A 20,451-nucleotide genomic window follows, 5' to 3' on the forward strand; every position below is an offset into this window, starting at 1 on the left:
AACCAAACAATAGAAGTCATAAAAACTGTATTTTTTTTCTTTCACTTTTTTGAAACCAAACACTTGAACTCAAAAGTGACTTCTATAAAAGTCACTTTTGAAAAGTGATTTTTTTCACTTCGATCACTTACGGACAACCAAACATGCCCTTAAATATGGTAATACTAATCATAGAAGCCAAGAAGATTATTATATATATTAAAACATTGGATTAATTATGTGTATTAATTATATATTAAACTATAGTTATTATTGTGATTATATATCCATATCAGTTACTAATCATTAAATTTCTCATTTTGTTCTTTCTAAATATGGTAATTATAGATTATAGAGCCAAAAAGATTATTATATATATTAAAACATTGGATTAATTATGTGTATTAATTATATATTAAACTATAGTTATTATTGTGATTATATATCCATATCAGTTACTAATCATTAAATTTCTCATTTTGTTCTTTCAATAAGACTTATAGATGAAGGGTCATATGAAGCTACAAGATTACTTGCCACGTGGCAAGTAATCTTGTAGCTTCATATGACCCTTCATCTATAAGTCTTATTGAAATTGATCTCTTAACTTTAAATTTTTTTATTTACTATCAAATATTTCACCGGGTCTGGGTTCGGGTCTCAATCCGGATTTGAAAACTCTTTTGGACCCTACCCATTAAAAGGTCAGGTTCGGATTGGGTCCAAGCTAGGTATGGGTATAAAGTATCCGGACCCATACCCGAAAATTTAATAGGTAATTTTTTTTACCCGTATACTATCTATTTTTTATTAGGTATGGTTCGGATCCGGATAGGATCCGAGTAGGGTCTAGGTCAGATATGGGTGAAAAGGGAAGAATCCAAACAGTTTGGAGGCTCAAGTTTGGACTCTCCCTAATTTCTAAACCTGTCCCCCTAGTGTATCAAACTCAAGCTCCACTATACTCAACTTTCTCTAAAAAAGTTATTAAATATTAAAACATAAATTAATCCATAAAGGGATCGAAGAAGTTACTTTTTTTTTTTTTTTTTGAGAGATAGATAGCATGCTATTCGCTTCGTTTATTTCATTTAGGGAAGAAGTTACTTAGAGTCTTAGACTCTCCCTCTAGTGTATCCAACTCAAGTCCCATTATACTCAACTTCTTTAAAAAAATTTATTAAATATTAAAATCTAAACTCTGCTTTCTTTAGAATGAGTTAGAGTTACTTTTTTTTTTTTTTACAAAGGATTAAGATTATTTCGAAACACTAATGGGGGATTTATTTTTTTAATATGTTGGATTTTATCGAAAAAAGTTTACCACTATATTTAGAAGGTAATGAAATTCATTTATTTATATCGAAACAAACAATAGAACTCAAAAAACTAATTTCACCAGCATCAAATTATACCAAAACAAGCAGAAGAACTAATTGAATTTAACTTTCAAACCCTACGAATTATCTCAAAACAAACGACAAAAAATAATCACACTTCGAAAAAATTCAAACAGCACCGCACTTGAGCTATGAGCCTAAGATTAGATCTAAAAATTCGTCAATCCAAACGCCCTTTATTGATGAATGAATACCAAACAAACGTATAAAATTTTATCTATAACTCACTAGAAAAAGCACCTAACACATGCATCACATATGTTTCTAAGAACCACAAAGACCCCTACCCTTATTCAAACTAACAATCACTTGCTAATAATAATAATCATATATATATATATATATATATATATATATATATATATATATATATATATATATATATATATATAGTGAGGTTACTNTTGAGTGAGTTAGCCAATTAAATTTGGAATTATTAATAGATAAGTGCTAACAGGGACATTAAATTTAATAAAAGTTTTAAATAGAGTAATTGCAAAAACTATATTTTAGAGAATTAGAAGTACGTAATTTAGAGGGTCTTTAAGTGAAAAAAAAATCCTTCGAATAATCTATCCTATTTTATATTCTTTATTTGGCATAAAAGCTAAAAATTGTGTAATAATTTTTTTCCTCTTTTATATTCGAGAAAAAAATTGTCATTCCAATTAGGGCATATTGTGAGCTAATTATTTCTCTGCCTGTTTTGGGATCAAGTGGTATTCAAATTCATGTAATAATATAACCCAATTATTAAATTTTTTTTTTGGGCTAAATTACAGAAAACCCCCTATCAATATTTGTTTTTTTACTTTTTTTCCTGTTATTTAAAAACCTACACTTTTCTCTTTGTAAAATAAAAAATGTTCACTATACTTCCTATCGTTAATGCTCCGTTAGGGTTCCGTTATAAAATATTATTATATATTTTTTTATGCCAAAAATATCTTCAGTCTCTTCCTCAACATTGCCGCATGTTGAGAGGCAAATTAGTTATTTTGTCATTATAGTTAACAACGTATTCTCTGAGAACATTTTTCATTTTATAAGGGGGCAAAGTGTAGGTTTTTAAATGACAGAGTGGGCTGCCTACTCCACGCAACTTACGAACCGCATCAAAAAACCTTTTTCAATACCATCTACAAAAGATAAAAAATAAAAAAAAACCACCCTATCTTAACAAAAAAAAATCAACATATCTTTTTTTTAAAAAAAACAAAGAAAGTGACGTGCCTTATTCCATACCATCTACAAAAAAAAAAGAAAAAAAAAACTACGCATCGAAAAAAAATCATTTTGTTTTTTTATTTTCTTATTTAGAACCAAACAATAGAAGTCATAAAAACTGTATTTTTTTCTTTCACTTTTTTGAAATCAAACACTTGAACTCAAAAGTGACTTCTATGAAAGTCACTTTTTTAAAAGTGACTTTTTTTCACTTCAATCACTTACGGACAACCAAACATGCCCTTAAATATAATAATACTAATCATGGAAGCCAAAAAGATTATATATATATATGAAAACATTGGATTAATTATATGTATTAATTATATATTAACTATAGTTATTATTGTGCTTATATATCCATATCAGTTACTAATCATTAAATTTCTCATTTTGTTCTTTCTAAACATGATAATTATAGATTATAGATTATAGATAAGAAGTGATTTAATTCAAAGAGGAGCTATAATAAGAATGATAGATTACTTGCCACGTGGCAGGAAATATTGTAGCTTCGTATAGTTTTATAGATTATATGTATACTAGAATACTTTCAAAAATACCAAAAGATTGGTGCTTTTGAGTTTTTAACTCTTGGATGGAGAAATGTAAGATTGGGATGATGGTGGTAGGTGGTAGTAGGTGGAATAGTATTTGATCCAAGAACTATTAGTAAGCAAGGAGTAGATTCAAAGGCTATCTAAAAGCAGCAAGAGGGTGATACTTCTAAAAGTATTCTAGCTCAATTTTATATATATATATATATATATATATAAAAGAAAAAAGCTCCCATTCCTTATCGCACGATTCTCCCCCTCCCCAAACCCTTTTCGACGCATGGAGCACTACGCAACCCTCTCCAATGGCGACGACGCCCCCTCCCTCTCCAACGGCAGCGACGAAACCCTAAGCCAGATCTCCCACTATTCCTCCGCCGGCGACTCCCACGAGAACATCGGCGGCGGCGGCGGCGGCCGCGGCGATGGCGAGTTTAAGGGGCTCATGGCGGAGATCGGGAGCTTGAAGGCGGAGAAGCGGGAGCTCGAGCGCCAGCTCGAGGAGGCGCGGCGCGAGCGCGGCGTCGTCGCCGCCGAGGCCCACCGCCTCGAGGGCGAGATCGAGCGCGTGCGCACGGACCTCGTCGCCGCCGCCTCCGCCGCGATGGATGCCGATGCCCTGGCGGAGGAGCTCAGAGCCGAGCGGGACAAGCTCAGGGCCGAGATCGAGAAGCTCTCCGCCGCGGCGGAGTTGAAGGAGAGGGCGATCGCCGCGCTGGAGCGGATGGTGGGGACTCTGGAAGAGGCCAAGGAGAAGGCGGCGAAGGTGAGCAGGGAGCGCGAGGAGGATCTGATGAAGCGGAACGCGCTTCTGCTGGCGAAGATCCAGGAGAAGGACATCGCCCTGACGAAACTCAGCAAGAGTAACTCCTCTCTGGAAGAGGAGATTATCAAGCTTAAGGATGCCCTCATGGTGTCCAAGGAGAGGAACGCCGTGCTCGAAGGCGAGATCGGCGAGAAGACGAACGACGCGGAGGCCGCCTCCCCCGCCCCCGCCACTGCCGCAGTGCTCGGGGCCGTAGCGCTCGGAGCGGCGTCGGCGGGAGCTGCGGCCGCTGCGGCTGTGACCGCGGTTTACCTTCACCGTAGAAGGTAGAGGTAATGAGCACGAACACTCTCTGATCAGAGTTTTTGCCTTATCCTATTATCCTGTTGTTTCAGCTTGTTCTTAATTGTCATAGGTTTACTATTTTTGCTACACAAGAAACATCTCTGATGAGGGCTTTACTCATCTGCTGCTATTACTGCTTTGTTGGGCAAAACTGTTGTTGCCGAGTCTTTCGAATGCCTTCTTGGGAAGTTTCTGATAAGAATTCTAGCCTAACTTTTTGACTGGAAATGGATTGTTGTTGGGCCAGATTTTTGTTAGGGCATGAAGATTTGTCACTTGGTGAATGCTATGTTTCTTACATACTATGATTTGTGAGGATTTGGAAAAAGTAATCTTGATTGTGTTTGCTTTGCTGTTGTTTATTGTGAATTCTCGATGTTCTATTTTAAGTGTGTTGCCTACCGAGTCACTTGGTTGTTCGTAATTTGAAGTAGTGTGAGAGCCTTGAAGAGTTTGTGTATCTCTTTGAATGCTTCTATTGGGAATTTTCTGATAAGAATTGTAGCCCAACTTTTTGATCGGAATGTTCTTGCCTCGGATTTTTATTAGGGTATGAAGATTTCTCACTTGATGAATGCTATAGTTCTTATATAGTACAATTTGTGATGACTTGGATTGCAAAACAGGGAAAGTAACCTTGATTGTGTTTGCTTTGTTGTTCTGTATTTTGATGTGTTGCCTACTGAGTTACTTGGTTGTTTCTAATGAATTTGAAGTATTATGGGAATCTTGAAGAGTTTTGAGTACCCCTGTGAATGCTCATCTTGAGAGGTTTTTGATAAAATGTAGCCTAACTTTTTTGATTGAAATCTTCTTGACAGCACGAAATCTCCCATTTGGCGGACGTTTTTCTTACATAGTGCTTTGTGACATTTGGCTTGCGAAAGAGTGAAGACTGACTATGTTCTTGATCTTGTTTAGTTGTTGTTCTGGGTTGTTGATCCTCCATACTCCATTTTAACTCTGTTGCCTACTGGCCCACTTGGTTGTCCCTTATGATTTTAGAATTATCAAGGTAGTCTTGAAACTTGTGTTTCGAATTGGTTTGAGAGTTTGTTTTAAAAATTTGCCGCTATCTGGCAGTTCTTTACTGAATTGAAGTTTGGAAACTCCAGGCAATGAAACATTTATCAGCATGAAGTATTTTCTTGGCCATGGCTCTTCACTCCACCATCTATTGATTAGTTTCCTTTCTCTTCAGAGTGCTAGAAACAATTTAGTTTTTGTCAGTTTGTATATAATCAGTTTAGGACTTTAAGTATTTGGTGATACTGTCATTTTTGTTTCTCTGCTCACCCAATTATTATGTTATGAAATGGGTAGCTGATGAGTCTTAGGGGTACTTGAGTCTCTAGATTACGTTCTACTTCTAGCTAGTACTTTATTGTGGAACGGATATATTATTGATGCAAGCCAACAGAAAACCAAATATGTGTGGATACTCAAAAACTCAAACCAGCCATAAACCTGGATTGTTATCCACAAAAGATCCTTCAATTTCTGTATTTGCAAAAGATGGTTCCTCCCAGGTTTGTGGTAGCATTTGATAATTCCAATTTACGTCGCACCGTTTTCCTCCTTTTCTTCTCCTCCTTTTTACCGTTCTTCTTGTTCCTTCTCCTTCTTTTTGGTCTTATGTTTCTCCTTCTTAATACACACTTTATCCTTGGAAAAAATAACAATACACCCTATTTTCTGACATGTAAATGAAGGTTCAAAATATTTGGATCGAGTTTTGTTCTTATTAGAGTTCTAGTGTCCCCTTTTGGCAATTTTGATGGTATATACAATTCAGGATTTGATTCCAGATGTGTTATGAACAGTCTTAGGACTTGTTGAAATATGAGAGTAACCTGTTTTGGCAGTTTAGACAATTCCAGGTTTTGGTTCTGAATGTGTTATGAACAGTCCCAGGACTGACTTGAAATATAAAAATAAGTACCTAGAAAGGACTTTTTTTCCAAATAACCCTAGAAAATATTATAATCAGCTAAATGACCCTACTAAGAAAATATTATAATCAGCCATATAAAAATATGGCTGTTAGGATTATATATGGAAAATAAAAAAAAGCGAGGTTGTTAGTATTGTATGGGGATTATCAGAATTTTTGTTTGATTGTTAGGATGGTATCGATAGATTATTGGGATTTTTGTTTGTTTGTTAAGATTGTATGCAATTTGTTAAAATTAGGATTATATGGAAAATAGAAAGAAACAATAAAGGAGAAAGATGGTGAATGATTCACCGCTTTTGTGAGAAATTAGAAAGGTGGTGAATCATTACCGCCGTCATGAAGGCAGTAAACGATTCACCGCCTTTAAGAGAAAATTTCACTTTCGCTCCTACATGGCAAAAAGTGGGTTAGTTTGCCAATTATTATTTTTATAGGGTTATTTATCCGATTAGAGAATTTTATAAGGTTATTTTGAAAAAAAAAGTCCACCTAGAAATAGAATTAAGAGAATTAAGATATCTAAACTAGTTTTACAATGACCATGGTAAACCTTCCATATTGCCTTCTGTCAATCGAATCAATCAATAGATGAATCAGATTTGGTCGTAACAGTTAGGTTTCGTAAATCTGAAATCCCACTTTTTTTAACTAGTCATTCTTAAGGCTCATCTTTTAACGATTTTCGGCTTAGCTTCAGACCTTTAGTTTTGAATCGACACTTATTGCATGTTTGTTTCGCCGAAATTAGACTTTGGATTTAACTGGAGTTCAGGTGAAAATGACTTCTTTTCCGCTGTTTGTTTTTTATGGTTGTGGAAGTGAAGTTCTCCCATTTGCTGTTCGTTTCGTAGAAAATGAATGGCGTAAAATGATATTGTTACCACTTATATAACTTAATAAATAATGAACTATAATGTAATAATTTAAAAATAATATAATATATAATTATATAAAATAATATATTATAAATAAATAAATAGGTTTATTCTTTTATGTTAATTATATTTTTTCTCTCACATCTCTTTTTTGTAATTGACTTCGCCCCGCCCTGGGGTGAAGTCAAGTTACAGTGTTTTGGAAAACTCAAGTTTCGGCCATAACTACATTACAGTGAACAAAACACTGGAAGTGTTCATTTACGGGGTTTAGGGTTTACCTTTTCACTTTCGCCCAAACATACAAGCCCGGACTGAAACTGAATTTAGCCTTTGATATGGAGATTCTACTGAAACTTAGAAGTTCAAAGCATGAGGCAGATGCCTCTTTTTTCTGATGGTTTTCGAGTTTGTTTTCTCTTGCTTTCGCATGCTACTTCGTACAATGACTTCTTCAGCTTGACAAGTAAATGCTTTGATCATCTTGTTTTCTATCGTAAATCCGAGTCGCCTTTCAATTGTAAATGCCTGTGTGAGGCATGTAGTTTTGAAATTCACCAACTCAATAACTAGGAAGAGATTAATTTGTCCTGTGAGGACTACAATGAAATATTCTTACGAAGTTTAAGGATGAAAATAAAATATTGTTAAAAAGTTCAGGATTTCAAATGTGGAATCTAAGCAAATAGTTGGTTCGAAGGATTTGAGACTTGGAATGGGAATCAGAATAAGCCCTTTTCGTTGTTAGCATTTGGTTTGAGAGATTGATATTTCGATTTTCATTCCGGGAAGAATCAAATTCTTCCAAAATGGCTCCCATTGTGGAGGTGATTGTCAGTTTTGATTCCGAAAGGGATAGAAAAAATAATATTTTCTTTTCACTAATAATTACTTAAATTCAAATATAAATATAAAAAAAATTATGAGGCTAAATTATTATCGCAAATTTGTATTTGAATTTACTGTAACATAATACATGTGAGCAATACCCAAAAATAATAATAATACTCAATAATAATGCAAAGTGTACAACACAAGAGTGCTTATCAATAAATAAATACATGATATTCCCTTTACAAGCACTTAATGTCCCTCCTCTTTTCAAAGTGGAGAGGTACTTGAAATTTTTTGCTATGGACACAAATTTGTTGTCTCACGCTGTAGCATAGCATATTAACTCCCTCTAAAGCAAAATCTAGCATAAAAGTTGTAAAGAAGGGGGTGGGATCTCACCTCATTCTGACGACATGCGAAGCTCGACGAGCGAAGCGTAAACTCCCTCCTTCAATCCCATCAGTGTTTCGTGCCTTCCTTTTTCGACTATCATACCATTCTTCAGAACCACAATCATATCAGCTCCCTTTATCGTAGATAGCCTGTGCGCCACGACCACTGTCGTCCGCCCGACCATTACCCTGTCTAGTGCTTCTTGAACCACGTGCTCGGATTCTGCATCTAGAGCGCTCGTGGCCTCGTCAAGCAGAAGCACTGTCGGGTCCTTCAGAATGGCCCTTGCGATGGCTATTCTTTGCTTCTGACCGCCGGACAGTTGAATGCCTCGCTCTCCGACCGGCGTGTCGTATCCCTGAGGCAATCCCGATATGAATTGATGCGCGTTGGCTGTCTTAGCTACTTTGACGATCTCTTCCTCGGAGGCCTCCCCCTCTTTCCCGTACGCTATATTGGTGCGAATTGTGTCGTTGAACAGCACGGGCTCTTGGCTCACCAACCCCATCTGTTGCCTCAGCCAACTTTGAGCGTCTCGATTTCGACCCCGTCGAACAAGATCTTACCCGAATCGGGATCGTAGAACCTCTCCAGTAGTGAGATCACCGTTGATTTTCCGCTGCCGCTCTCTCCGACAAGCGCGACGGTCTATCGGACCAATAGCAAGCATGAATTAGCAACATCATCTCTATACAATAGTTTAATATCAATAACAAAAAGGGATTTGCACGCAAGTAAATCCCTGCTAAATTATCTGTTTACAAAATCAGATGATTTTTCGACTCAAGATATGCTATTTCCATAAGAAGCTGCACCTTCTGAAGGGTATATATGAAAATTTAGATTTTGTAAAAGGGTATATAAACATAAAAGCCCCTAACATCAAATTAAGTGATGCATTAAAATGGCTACCTTTCCAGAGTGAATTGTCAAGGAGAAGTTTGTAAAAATTGGAATATTCGGACGAGACGGGTACTTGAAGGCGACGTGGCGAAATTCGATGTCTCCTTTAACATTTGCTAAGACCACACCCTCCTCGCTGCTCGAATCGACCTTGGACTTTCGATCGATGATTCCGAATATTGAAGCAGTCGACTCCTTGGCCTTGGTGGAATCTGCGCCTAATGCGCTCGTCTGCGAGATTCCTATAGTAGCCAGAACTAGTGCGAAGAAAACCTGCAGATCAACGGTAGTAGCAAGAGCTTCAGTAGAAGTGCTGTTTGGTAAAGCAGTAACGTACAACGGAAGCAAAAGCGTCAGTATGGTGAATGCTTGTTTACAGCTTTCTGGAATGCAGAAGCTATTGCAGAAGCCAAGCCAGACAGGCCTGTGAGTATGCAAGTTCGAAGATGATGCATTGTGTTCTCACTCTGAAGACATCTGAAAAAGTGGCTTTGCCGTCATGCACAAATCGTGCTCCAATGTAGAAACAAAGCGCGTACGTCAGGTAGAGAGTGAAGAACGAGAAACCGTAGCCGAAGCCGCTTATAAGCCCCTGTCGCACTCCTTGTTTCACTGGTGCTTCGCATTTCTTTTTGTAGGTTTCCATCACTCTTTGCTCAGCGGAGAAAGATGCCACGGTTCGGATACCGCTCACGGCGTCGTTCGCCACCTGACTTGCTTCCTCATACATCATCTGCAACAAAAATTGAAAATCAGTTTCTCTGTGATTACTAGAAGGCTTGAATTGTTGGTCTCAATTGCTACAACTGCTGTTTCAATTTCAGTTACTAGTTAGAAAGTGTTCAAGAGTTTCGAAGAGACAAAATCGAATATAGAGAAATCAAAATTGTCATAAAATACTAATTTTGGCATTGTAAGCTACATAATAAACAATTGTACTATCTGTAAGCTACTTTCAACTAATTTCTGATCTATTTTCTGAGAGTATTTTTTAGGCATATCCTAGAAGATCTCCTGAAATACTGCTGATGAGTGATTCAATTATAAATGAGAAAACTGTTCGTCATCAACAGCACTTGATGGGATCTTCCAAGGTCCCCCAAGTGCTTCTTATTTTCTAAAATTAAGCCCTTGTTTAGACCCATACTTAGCCGAAATGCTTCGGCTTGGATAGGTTTGGAACCCTAGCGGTTGATCGACAACAACTATCGAAGAAGCAGAAACATTTGAATTTAACATTACCTTAGCATCTGCACTATACCCCTTCATAAACTTTATCTGTGCATAACCTTGGAAACCCACCAAAGGGATCACCACTGTGATAATAAGTGCTAGCCTCCAACTCGCGACCATTGCTACGATAAACCCCGTGAGAAGCGTCGAAAGGCATTGAACCATCAAAGCCAACGTATCCCCCAGAAGTCGCCGAACATTCGTAGCATCAATCGATAGCCTTGCGCCAATCGCCCCACTGCAAGAAAAGAAGAACAAAAGAAGTTTTTTAAGCATGGTGCAAAACTCTCGACAACATTCGGAAAGTAAGATGGTGGAATTGCTATGCTTTAATAGACCTGGAATTGCGAGGGTCGTCGAACCAGTTGATTTCTTGGTGGATGATTCTTTGAAACGACATGGAACGGATGCGTTCTACGAGCCTCCCGCCTGCTACTCCGAACAAGAAATTCTCGATCGGTATCACGAACAACGCGGTTATGCCCAACACGACATACATCGATGTCCAGAAGTTTGAATCCTTTTGCAATTGATGCGGCTCTTCGAAGAATATCTTTATAGAGATCGACAGCAAAATACCGAACACCGGGAAGAGGACTCCGTGTATTGCTGCGGCTATCGATCCTAAGAGCAGAACCGGGATTTCCGGCTTGTTAAGAGAGATCAATCTTGTGATAGGAACTTCTTTTGGAGCCCCAACGTCACCGACAACTTCTTTATCTTCTGTTTCATCTTGAGGTCCAGCTTGAACTTCCATCGGGCCGGTTAAGCTGAAAGGAATGGTGAAAGAATGCCTGCTGCTACTGCCGATCGAGGATCCTCGACTTGCTGACCTTTCGAATGATATGCTCCTTTTCGATTTGCTCAGCGATTTCGACTCGTTGCTCAAACTGCGCATCGCGGAGTCACCGACGTGTTCTTTTGTTTCCTTGTGAGTTTCTTGCAAATGGATGAGTTGGGAATAAGCGCCATCGGGGTTCCTTATCAACTCGTCGTGACAACCTGCATTTTTAGTAATTTGCTTAGAATCTATTAACATACTTTCTAAAGTAGGTAGTAAACTAAACAAATAACTAACTTTACGGACGAAAGTGTTAAAATTGAAAGGAATCAAGTGCGCCCTCGAAAGGAAGTGATTGTAATGTGCAAGATGAAAAAACCTTGTTCCACTATCTTTCCCTGATGCACGACGGATATTGTACCCGCATTCCTCACGGTGCTTAGGCGATGAGCGACGACGATGGTCGTTCTCTTGAGCATGACCCTATTGAGTGCCTCTTGAACTATTCTCTCGGACTCCACATCTAGTGCACTTGTCGCTTCGTCAAGCAATAAGATCTTTGGGTCCTTCAGAATTGCCCTTGCGATCGCAATCCTTTGCTTCTGTCCCCCCGAAAGTTGCGCCCCACGCTCACCAACCATTGTATCCAGGCCCTAAAAACATAATCAAATGAATATAAACTCATAAAAAACTAAAAAACAATGATCAAATTGTTAACAATATATGCAAAATTGTGCAAACTACTTTGCAGCCGTCTTATTTATGCAAAAAAAAAGAAGAAGTTTTTGCATTTAAATAGTGTTTTCAGGAACACATGCAAATACCAACTTCGTATTATTATTCACACAATTTGACACATTTTCAGAGGTATATTTGTACTGAAACCTTCTTGCATTCCTTACATTGGGCAACTTGTCAATGAAATTCGTCGCATTCGCGAGCTCGGTCGCCCTCTTGATCTCTTCGAGTGTCGCTTTCTTTTTACTGTATGTTATGTTCTCTTTGATGGTTGTCATAAACAACAATGGTTCTTGGCTAACAAGTCCAATCTTTTCTCTTATCCAACTAAGCCTCAAACTCTTTATGTTAACTCCGTCTATCAAAACTTCGCCTGCTTGCGGATCGTAGAACCTCTCCACTAGGTTTATAACAGTTGATTTTCCACTGCCGCTCTCTCCGACGATAGCCATTGTCGTACCGCTTGACACTTTCAACGAGAATCCGTTGAATATGGGGTAGTCGGGCCGCGTAGGGTAGCTGAAGTAGACATCTTGGAGCTCGACATCACCCTTCATGTCTTCTAACACGACGCCGCTCGTGTTGTATGCGTCGATCTCCGGCTTCCGTCTGATTGTTTCGAACATTCTGTATGCTGCAGCTTGTCCTTCAGCAAAGGCAGTCACACATGGGGTTGCCTGACCTAAAGACCTGCAAAGGAAAAGCAAAATTCAACTCAAAAGTAGTAACTAAAACTTACTATGTAAAACATCATTTCATCATAGAGCTAGATATGTGATAGAATAGTGCTTCTACATAGCAATTTATTCTTTGGAGAGATTCATGTATATCGCTAGAAAATCTTAATTTTAATGCCTTTAAAAATTGATGGCTAAAATAAAGAAAACCTTCTTGTAAATATCCTTCTCTTTTACTTTCCCTTCCTGATTTTTAAGAACCTTCATTTTACCCTCTTAAAATTTCAACGATGCATTTTGCCCTCCTTTATTATAGTTCTATTATTATTTCATCCATTTCTTATAATTTTTTACTGAAAATGTACTTGAAAATGACAGAAATACATTAAAACATTATTATTTTTTTCTTATGAAGTTAGTAAAGGCAATTTGTTCATTTCGTTCCCTCCATTAATGCCGTAATCTCTTGAAACCATTTCTAAAATTTTAAGGGGGCAAAATGCAGGTTTTTGTAAGTCACGGAGGAAAAGTGAAAAAGCAGATATTTATAGGAGGTTTTTCTATGTTTTAGCCAAAATTGATTTTGCAAACCTTCTATTATATGTCATACACAATCGGCAAAGGGGACCAGTTTATTGTCACTGTCAGCACATGCCCACTGTGCCGGTGTGCTGGTGTGGTGTTGTGGATGTGGCATATCAACACGCCCCGTGCCAGTTGCATGACAATCCTTGGCCTTGTAGTTGCAAAATCTACTTTATCCTTTAATACATGGATTAATGAGGTGAAGTGATATTAACATATCCATTTTTGATAGCGGCAGATCGTTCATATCTATTGAATCTAGTCAGGTTCAGAATGAACGGTAACCGAATTCAATAAATTGATCTATCAATATCAAAATCAGCTTTTCTAGCAGCATCACCCCCGTTGGTAAACTCACATTGCACCGGTCATGACCGCGAACAAAACATTGACGACCGTTCCTCCGGTGTAGCCTTTGTTGATAATCAACCTGGAACCATACCATATCGCCAACGCGTAGCTCCAGAACAAGACCATGAAAACAGTTCCCATTCCCAGGCCAGCAGCAGTCCCTTCTTGGACAGCAGACAAGTAGGCAGGTCTGATGAACTTGTTGTACAGGGCAATAGCTTTCTTCTCACCATTGAAGGAAGCAACCTTTTCATATGTGATAAGTGAATTAGAGAATAATAGTTCTGCAAAATCAGAAGAACCTTATATGCCCTTAAAAAACTAGGGGTTTGTTTGGCCCTTCTACTGCTTCCACTTTTACCAACAACAGTAGATTCTGGTAGTTCGTTTGGCAAGGGAAAAAAAAAAATTCAGGTTTCTGTTGAAGCAGGAAGCTGAAATAAGATTATGAGAGTGAAAAGTAGAAAACCCAATTTGGTGTTTCTGATTTTGCTACAAAAAACTGTTGACAATATTTTACTAAAGTACTTCTTTTAATAGTACTACTTAGGCAATACTTCGTCAGATAACACTATACCCTATAACAGGGCCTAACTGGCACTTAGTTTTTTTCAATTTTGCCCTTGCACTGGGAGAACTTACTTCTGAAAGTAAGATCTTGTATGCACTTAGTTTCACAGGGTCTATATGCTTTCTTTTTTTTCTCCATAGGAAACTAAGATTATATGCTATATATATATATATATTATATTATATTTTGTAGAAGATCTTACTACTGAAAGTATATAAATTATTTACTCACTGTTCTGATGGACCCAATTGTTTGCTCGACAACATTTCCCGCGTTGCTGTACGTCGCTTGCCGGCGGCTCGTCATTTTCGAGACGAACCACGACATGGTCGTGCAGGCGATGACCAACGGCGGAATGCTCGACAACATCACTAGAGATAGAAGCCATCCTTTTGTGAATGCTATAATGAATCCGCCCAAGAATGTCGCAACAAGTTGTATGAACTTCCCTACCTGAAACCAAAGCAAACAAACAAAAGAAAAAAAAAAACGACATCTACATTGTATTAAACATTTAATGTTCAATATGTCTCATGAGAGGTAGGAAAAGTAACACAAACTCTTATTTCCAAAGTATAGTGATTGATTGGAGAAAAGTGGTTACAATGCATTTTACATACTTTTGTGGAGTGTTACAACTTTTTATGACCCTTCTTGCTAAATATATAAAAAATATAAAAATACCATTTCTACTAGCTTAAGCTTTTGAAGTATAATGCTTAGAAGTCCTGAGTTCTAGTGACAACATGCTTCTCGTAGTTTACGTTATGGGCCTATCAAAAAATCTCGAGCCCTGCTTAAGTTTTTTTTCGAAACAATGATTATTTCATTTAATTTGAGACTTCTTTAACCATAAAAGGCAAAAATCTAATTATATGATCAATTTAAATTTCTTCTATTGTAGACCAATGTGTAATCAGATGCTTAAATGGTGTTTGATTACTTAGAAAATCGCGGGAAACTGTTTTCTAGAAAAGAAAGTTTTCAATGGAAAATAGAAAAATTGGTTACGAAAATCAAAATTTTGAAAGATTAGATAACTTTTATACATTTTTACCTGAAAAAACTTCCTTAATTTCTTATGAATTAAAGTTTCATAAAAAAAAGACTAAGACATGCATGTAATTGTTAAGGGAAATGCTGCTCTTTTTGTTCTTCTCTTTGTTGTGTAGGAACAAGCTTTGAAGTTTTTCGCACCTTTTCGCCGATAGCATCTTGAATGAGTATCGTGTCGCCAGACATCCTCGTGACCGCCTGCCCAGTCGTCATCTCCTTGTCGAAGAATGCGATGTCCTGCCTCAGTATCGCCTTCAGGTACAGCCCTCGAATCCGCGCCGCCTGTCTTTCCCCAGTCACCATCCAACATGCCACCTCTGAAATAGTCAGTAAGTCAGATTATGTTTTAGTTGGTAATTTCTGATTCCAGACTTTCTGAAACTGAGTTGGTATAGCATTATGACTGATAATTCTAGTGATAATTCTAGTGGTAATTCTAGTGGTAATTCTATTGTGTTTATAAGATAGCAAATCTGATGCATAATATGATTATGATCTCATTGAAGGAAATGTACACAATTAGATGTGATTAAAATGTGCATCATTTGGCCTTAACCATCAGAGAGTGCATTTGTAGAAGTATTCCTCCTTTTGCTTCGTGATAATAGGCCCAGGAGACCAATAAGTTTAGTCGAATGAGCACAATAAATTGAGTGGAATTGCAATCTATTGTAGACTAACGACACGAGGCCCAATAACGTCCATGTGGATTGAATAAGGTTAAAACCTATGAACACTGTGATCGTGCCCTTTCAATGTGCATGCCCTCTCTATCTGCACATACCTTTAAGATAGTTGATTAGCGGTTACTATTCATAGTCGACACTCTAATGTGTGTATATATATAGAAGTAGGCTATTAATAGTACCAAGTCATTGGCGCTATTAGGTTTTCGGCTTTTGGATGAAAGGATGTGTCGCTAGGATGGTAGTGGTATTTTAGGGCTGAGCGGGTGGTTAGTTGAATAGTATGATCTAACGGATGAAAATGATCAAAATGATAGATTTAACGGCGAAAAATTTGATAGCACTAAGAGCTTGGTGCTATTGTTGTATATATATACATATATACATACATATAGAACGAGGCTGGTATACTATCGGTAGCATGGAAGCCTCCGTGCTACCAAGTTATTTTCGATGATATGGCTTTCAAATCAACGATCGGCTCTGTTAGACTTGATCTATACTATTGAAAATATTTGGAAACTAAATTTCATAATTTTTCGACATTATTTGGCTAGTGATCAAAAGGTTTCAAAAAATGACAATTTTAATAGCCGGTGTGATGCGTTTGTCAATTTAACGATGTAAAACAATCCAATCTGATAAATTTTTTATAGAATTTTTTTTTTACTATTTAGAGTAAGATCAATACATCTGATCTTAAATTCAAGTCTTTTATCATTATTTTTTATGAGATTTTTATTTTCAACCGTTCATTTTTCGACTACTTGTTTGATAAGTAAATGATGCCGAAAAATTATAAAATTTAGTTTTCAAATACTTTCAATAGTGTACATCAAGTCTAAGCAGATCGTCGATTTGGAAGCCGCATAATTGAAAACAATTTGGTAGCATGGAGGCTTCCGTGCTACCGATAGTATACCAGCCTAGCTCTCCTCTCTCTCTCTCTCTCTCTCTCTATATATATATATATATATATATATATAAATAAATGAAGGAAATGTTCAGAACTAGAATGAGCATAATCTTGCATGAACAGCAGGAAGTGTATTTGTTAAAAAAACAAAAAGATAAAGATTGAGAATGTCTTGCAACTTAAAAATACGTTAAAAATGCTACAGGGAAAACTTCAAATACCTCCATTATGGTTTCATTTTTTTTCACTTTAGTATCCTGTGGTTTAAAGTATATCAAGTTAGTATTATGTGGTTTTGCACTTTTTCACTTTAGTATCCTGTGGTTTAAAGTGTATAAAGTTAGTACCCTGTGGTTTCGTATTTTCTCACTTTAGTATCCTATGGTTTCACACTTTCTCACTTTAGTACCCTGTGGTTTAAAAATCACAGGGTACTAACTTGATACAAAAATAAAACCACAAGGTACTAACTTGATACACTTTAAACCACATGGTACTAAAGTGAGAAAGTGTGAAACTACATGGTACTAACTGGATACACTTTAAACCACAGGGTACTAAAATAAAAAAGTATGAAACTTCATGGGAGGTTTTTGAAGTTTTCCCAATGCTACAACTATATCACTGAGTTCATTGATTATTCAAAAAAAAACTAAACAAATGAGCTACACGGTTTAACGAAGGGATTAATTGATTGATACTCACGAAAGAACGAAGCAACCATAGATCCGATCGCTAAGTACACAAAGTTTAGCACCACCTGCAAATAAGATAATGAGATTATTTAAGTTCTCATTTTAAGTAAAAATAGGCAAAACGATTAACAAAAGTTAATTAATTAACTTGCTATTCCTAAGCATCCAAATATTGAAAATAAATAAATTCTGAAGAACGAAATATAATTTTGCAAAATAATAAAAAGAGGATTCCTCCAAAGTTTTAGCTTCGCAATCAGTAAATTTCTGAAAATATCCGTTTTTTTATTTTTTTCTCACTGACTTTTGAAAATTAATATTTTATCCTTTTAAAATTTCAGAAATATTTTCAGAAGATATGGTATTAATGGATAAGGTGAAATGACCAACTTGTCCTTACTTCTTCTGTAAAAAAAATAAAATTTTAATATGTTTATGCCATTTTGAAATTCGAGTGGCATATTTTGGTATAAATTATAAGAACGAAATATAATTTTGCAAAATAAAAATAAAGGATTCCTCCAAAGTTTTAGCTTGGCAATCAGTAAATTGTTTGTTAATTGGATAAATTAGAGAAAACGTTCTGCTTTTTCACTCTCTTTTTCTGACTTTTAAAAATTAATATTTTATCCTCTTAAAATTTTAGAAATATTTTCAGAAGTTACCGCATTAATAGAGAAGGTGAAATGATCAACTTGTCCTTACTTCTTCTGTAAAAAAATAATTTTTTAATATGTTTTTGTCATTTTGAAATTTGAAGGGCATATTTTGGTATAAATATAAGAAGGGAGGCTAAATGCAATAACTTGAAATATTGAGGGGGTAAATTGTAGATTTTTAAAGTTAGCGTGGAAAAATAAAAACAGGTATTTATAAAAATATTTTCTGTAATTTAGCCTTGTTAATTTCTTGATTTGGATAACAAAACAAAATTTAATTATACAGTGAGAAGTATCATAATTCAAATTCAAAAAAAAATAAACATATATATTCTAAATTTTACTATTCCAGAGAATGGATCTCTGTAGCTTATTTAATTCAAAATTTTGTACTGTTCTTTAACCCCTGATATGCCTTTTTCACACAAAACCCTACCAATGTATTGGTTTAGGGTTATTAAACATATTGTTGTGCAAAACACCTGATATTTTTAAAAAAATTGTTATGTTTAAAAAAGTAATTAATTATATAACTGCTCATCTTGTTGGGATGGATCTAAAATGATTAAATTCCATTTATACTCAACAAAAGTCAAACCAAATAACACTACAAGTTAGAGATCCCTCCAATTAAAAAAAAAATGAAAAAAATAAAAAATAAGTGGCTCAATCCCTTGATTTTGTTGATGCAATATATATATATATATATATATATATATATATCCATGTTTATATAATTGACATTAATTAATTACTCATCACATTTATTGCATGATTACCAAAAATGAAAAAAAAAAAAAGAAAAAATTGGGAGACCATCCTCCTCTATAGGAGATTCTCAAACACACTCTTAAACTTATTTTTTGTTGGTACTTCTTAAGTTATTTTAATCATCTGAATTAGTAATTATGTTGATTAATTAACGATTATGTTAATTATTAATTGTAGATTATTAAATAAAAATTCTCTCTTTTTTTCAGCTGGAAAATAGTTAGAGCTGTGAAATTTGATAGAACCGCAAATGGTTTAACAAAATTTCATTAAATAAACATAAAAAGAACAACATAAATGATTTGAAATCAAAGTTGTGGAATGTTAATTGGAAAAAGAAAAGAAAAGAAAAGAAAAGAAAAAAGGTTTAGAGGCCTCTTTCAAAATTGTCTACAATTGTGTGGATCTCAATACTCTCTTAGCTATATGCATTATAAATAGGGGTGGAAACGAGCCAAGTTCGAGCGAGCTTATGTCAGCTCAAATTCGGCTTGAAATTAATTTCGAGCCTAAATCTAGGCTCAAGCTCGGCTTGAAATTAATTCGAGCCGAGCTCGAGCGAGCCTAATTTCGAGTCGAGCTGAGCTCGAGCTCTAAACGAGCCGATTGAAATTCTCGACATTATATAATCAATAGTTTAATTTTTATAGAACATTACCTACAATTTGATGCAACATGTCCAATAGTTTAAAATACAAAATAATTATAAGAAATGTGAGTTAGGGTGACTTCCTGACTCGATGAGGGTCTGAGAGAGAGAGAGAGAGAGAGAGTGAGAGAGAGAGAGAGAGAGAGGAAAAAACGTAGGGATTTGAAAATTTGAATGTTATCATGTTTTAGGGTTATGTGCAACAGTGAAAGTCTGAAAGAGAGAGTGTATTATGTAAATTTAGAGTTGGGCTCAATTGCACGTTTGTACTTGTTGGATTTATTTTATGGGCCAACAATAATGGCCCAAATTAAATTAAAGCCTATATATAATTAAAATACATTATATTTATAAATATTATATATATATATAGAGTCCGGCTACTATACTTTTATGAGTATTGGCTCCTTTATACTCATAAGTTTTCGACCGTTAAATTTATTCTATTAATCATTTTCATCCGTTAGATCATACTATTTAACTAACTACCCACTCAACCCTAGGGGACCACTATCATTCTAAGTGGGGACCCCTATCATTCTAACCACACATCCCATCAATCAACGGTTAAAAATTTATGAGTACAAGGGGGTCTATACTCATAAGAGTATAGTAGCCCCGGCCTATATATGAGTCCGGCTACTATACTTTTATGAGTATTGGCTCCTTTATACTCATAAGTTTTCGACCCTTAAATTTATTCCATTAATCATTAATTATTTTCGAGCTTTTCGAGCTTTTCGAGCCTAATTCGAACGAGCCGAATAATACTCAAGCTCGGCTTGAAATGAATTTCGAGCCTTTTATTTTGTTCAAGCTCGGCTCATTTAATTTCGAGTCGAGCTCG

The 20,451-nt window shown here is 36.1% G+C and overlaps 2 protein-coding genes across 3 annotated transcripts in view; one reads left to right on the plus strand and one right to left on the minus strand.

Moving 5' to 3' along the window:
• Positions 3,391-15,448, plus strand: LOC109717472 (calcium-binding and coiled-coil domain-containing protein 1-like). Of its 2 annotated transcripts, none has more exons than XM_020243285.1 (2): positions 3,391-4,261; positions 15,345-15,448. In XM_020243285.1, exon 1 carries the CDS (start codon positions 3,444-3,446, stop codon positions 4,257-4,259), a length of 816 nt encoding a protein of 271 aa, XP_020098874.1. In that variant the 5' UTR covers positions 3,391-3,443; the 3' UTR covers positions 4,260-4,261; positions 15,345-15,448. The 2 variants fall into 2 exon arrangements, with proteins under 2 accessions (XP_020098874.1, XP_020098873.1); XM_020243284.1 differs by lacking the exon at positions 15,345-15,448 and adding an exon at positions 4,345-4,798.
• The window catches only part of LOC109717473 (ABC transporter B family member 4-like), a 17,804-nt gene continuing 5,445 nt past the window's right edge, over positions 8,093-20,451 (minus strand). Inside the window, 12 exon segments of the mRNA XM_020243286.1 lie at positions 8,093-8,858; positions 8,861-8,981; positions 9,246-9,509; positions 9,703-9,969; positions 10,479-10,707; positions 10,808-11,471; positions 11,630-11,903; positions 12,153-12,678; positions 13,609-13,847; positions 14,404-14,625; positions 15,370-15,545; positions 17,536-17,590. Coding sequence (XP_020098875.1) covers positions 8,341-8,858; positions 8,861-8,981; positions 9,246-9,509; positions 9,703-9,969; positions 10,479-10,707; positions 10,808-11,471; positions 11,630-11,903; positions 12,153-12,678; positions 13,609-13,847; positions 14,404-14,625; positions 15,370-15,545; positions 17,536-17,590 — 3,555 coding nt within the window. The 3' untranslated portion in view covers positions 8,093-8,340.

The sequence above is a fragment of the Ananas comosus genome, linkage group 11, assembly GCF_001540865.1.
Source record: "Ananas comosus cultivar F153 linkage group 11, ASM154086v1, whole genome shotgun sequence".
In the NCBI taxonomy this organism is placed as follows: Eukaryota; Viridiplantae; Streptophyta; class Magnoliopsida; order Poales; family Bromeliaceae; genus Ananas; species Ananas comosus.

Coding starts and splice junctions, on each gene's coding strand:
- LOC109717472 (XM_020243285.1), top strand. CDS start 3,444: ATGGAGCACTACGCAACCCTCTCCAATGGCGACGACGCCCCCTCCCTC.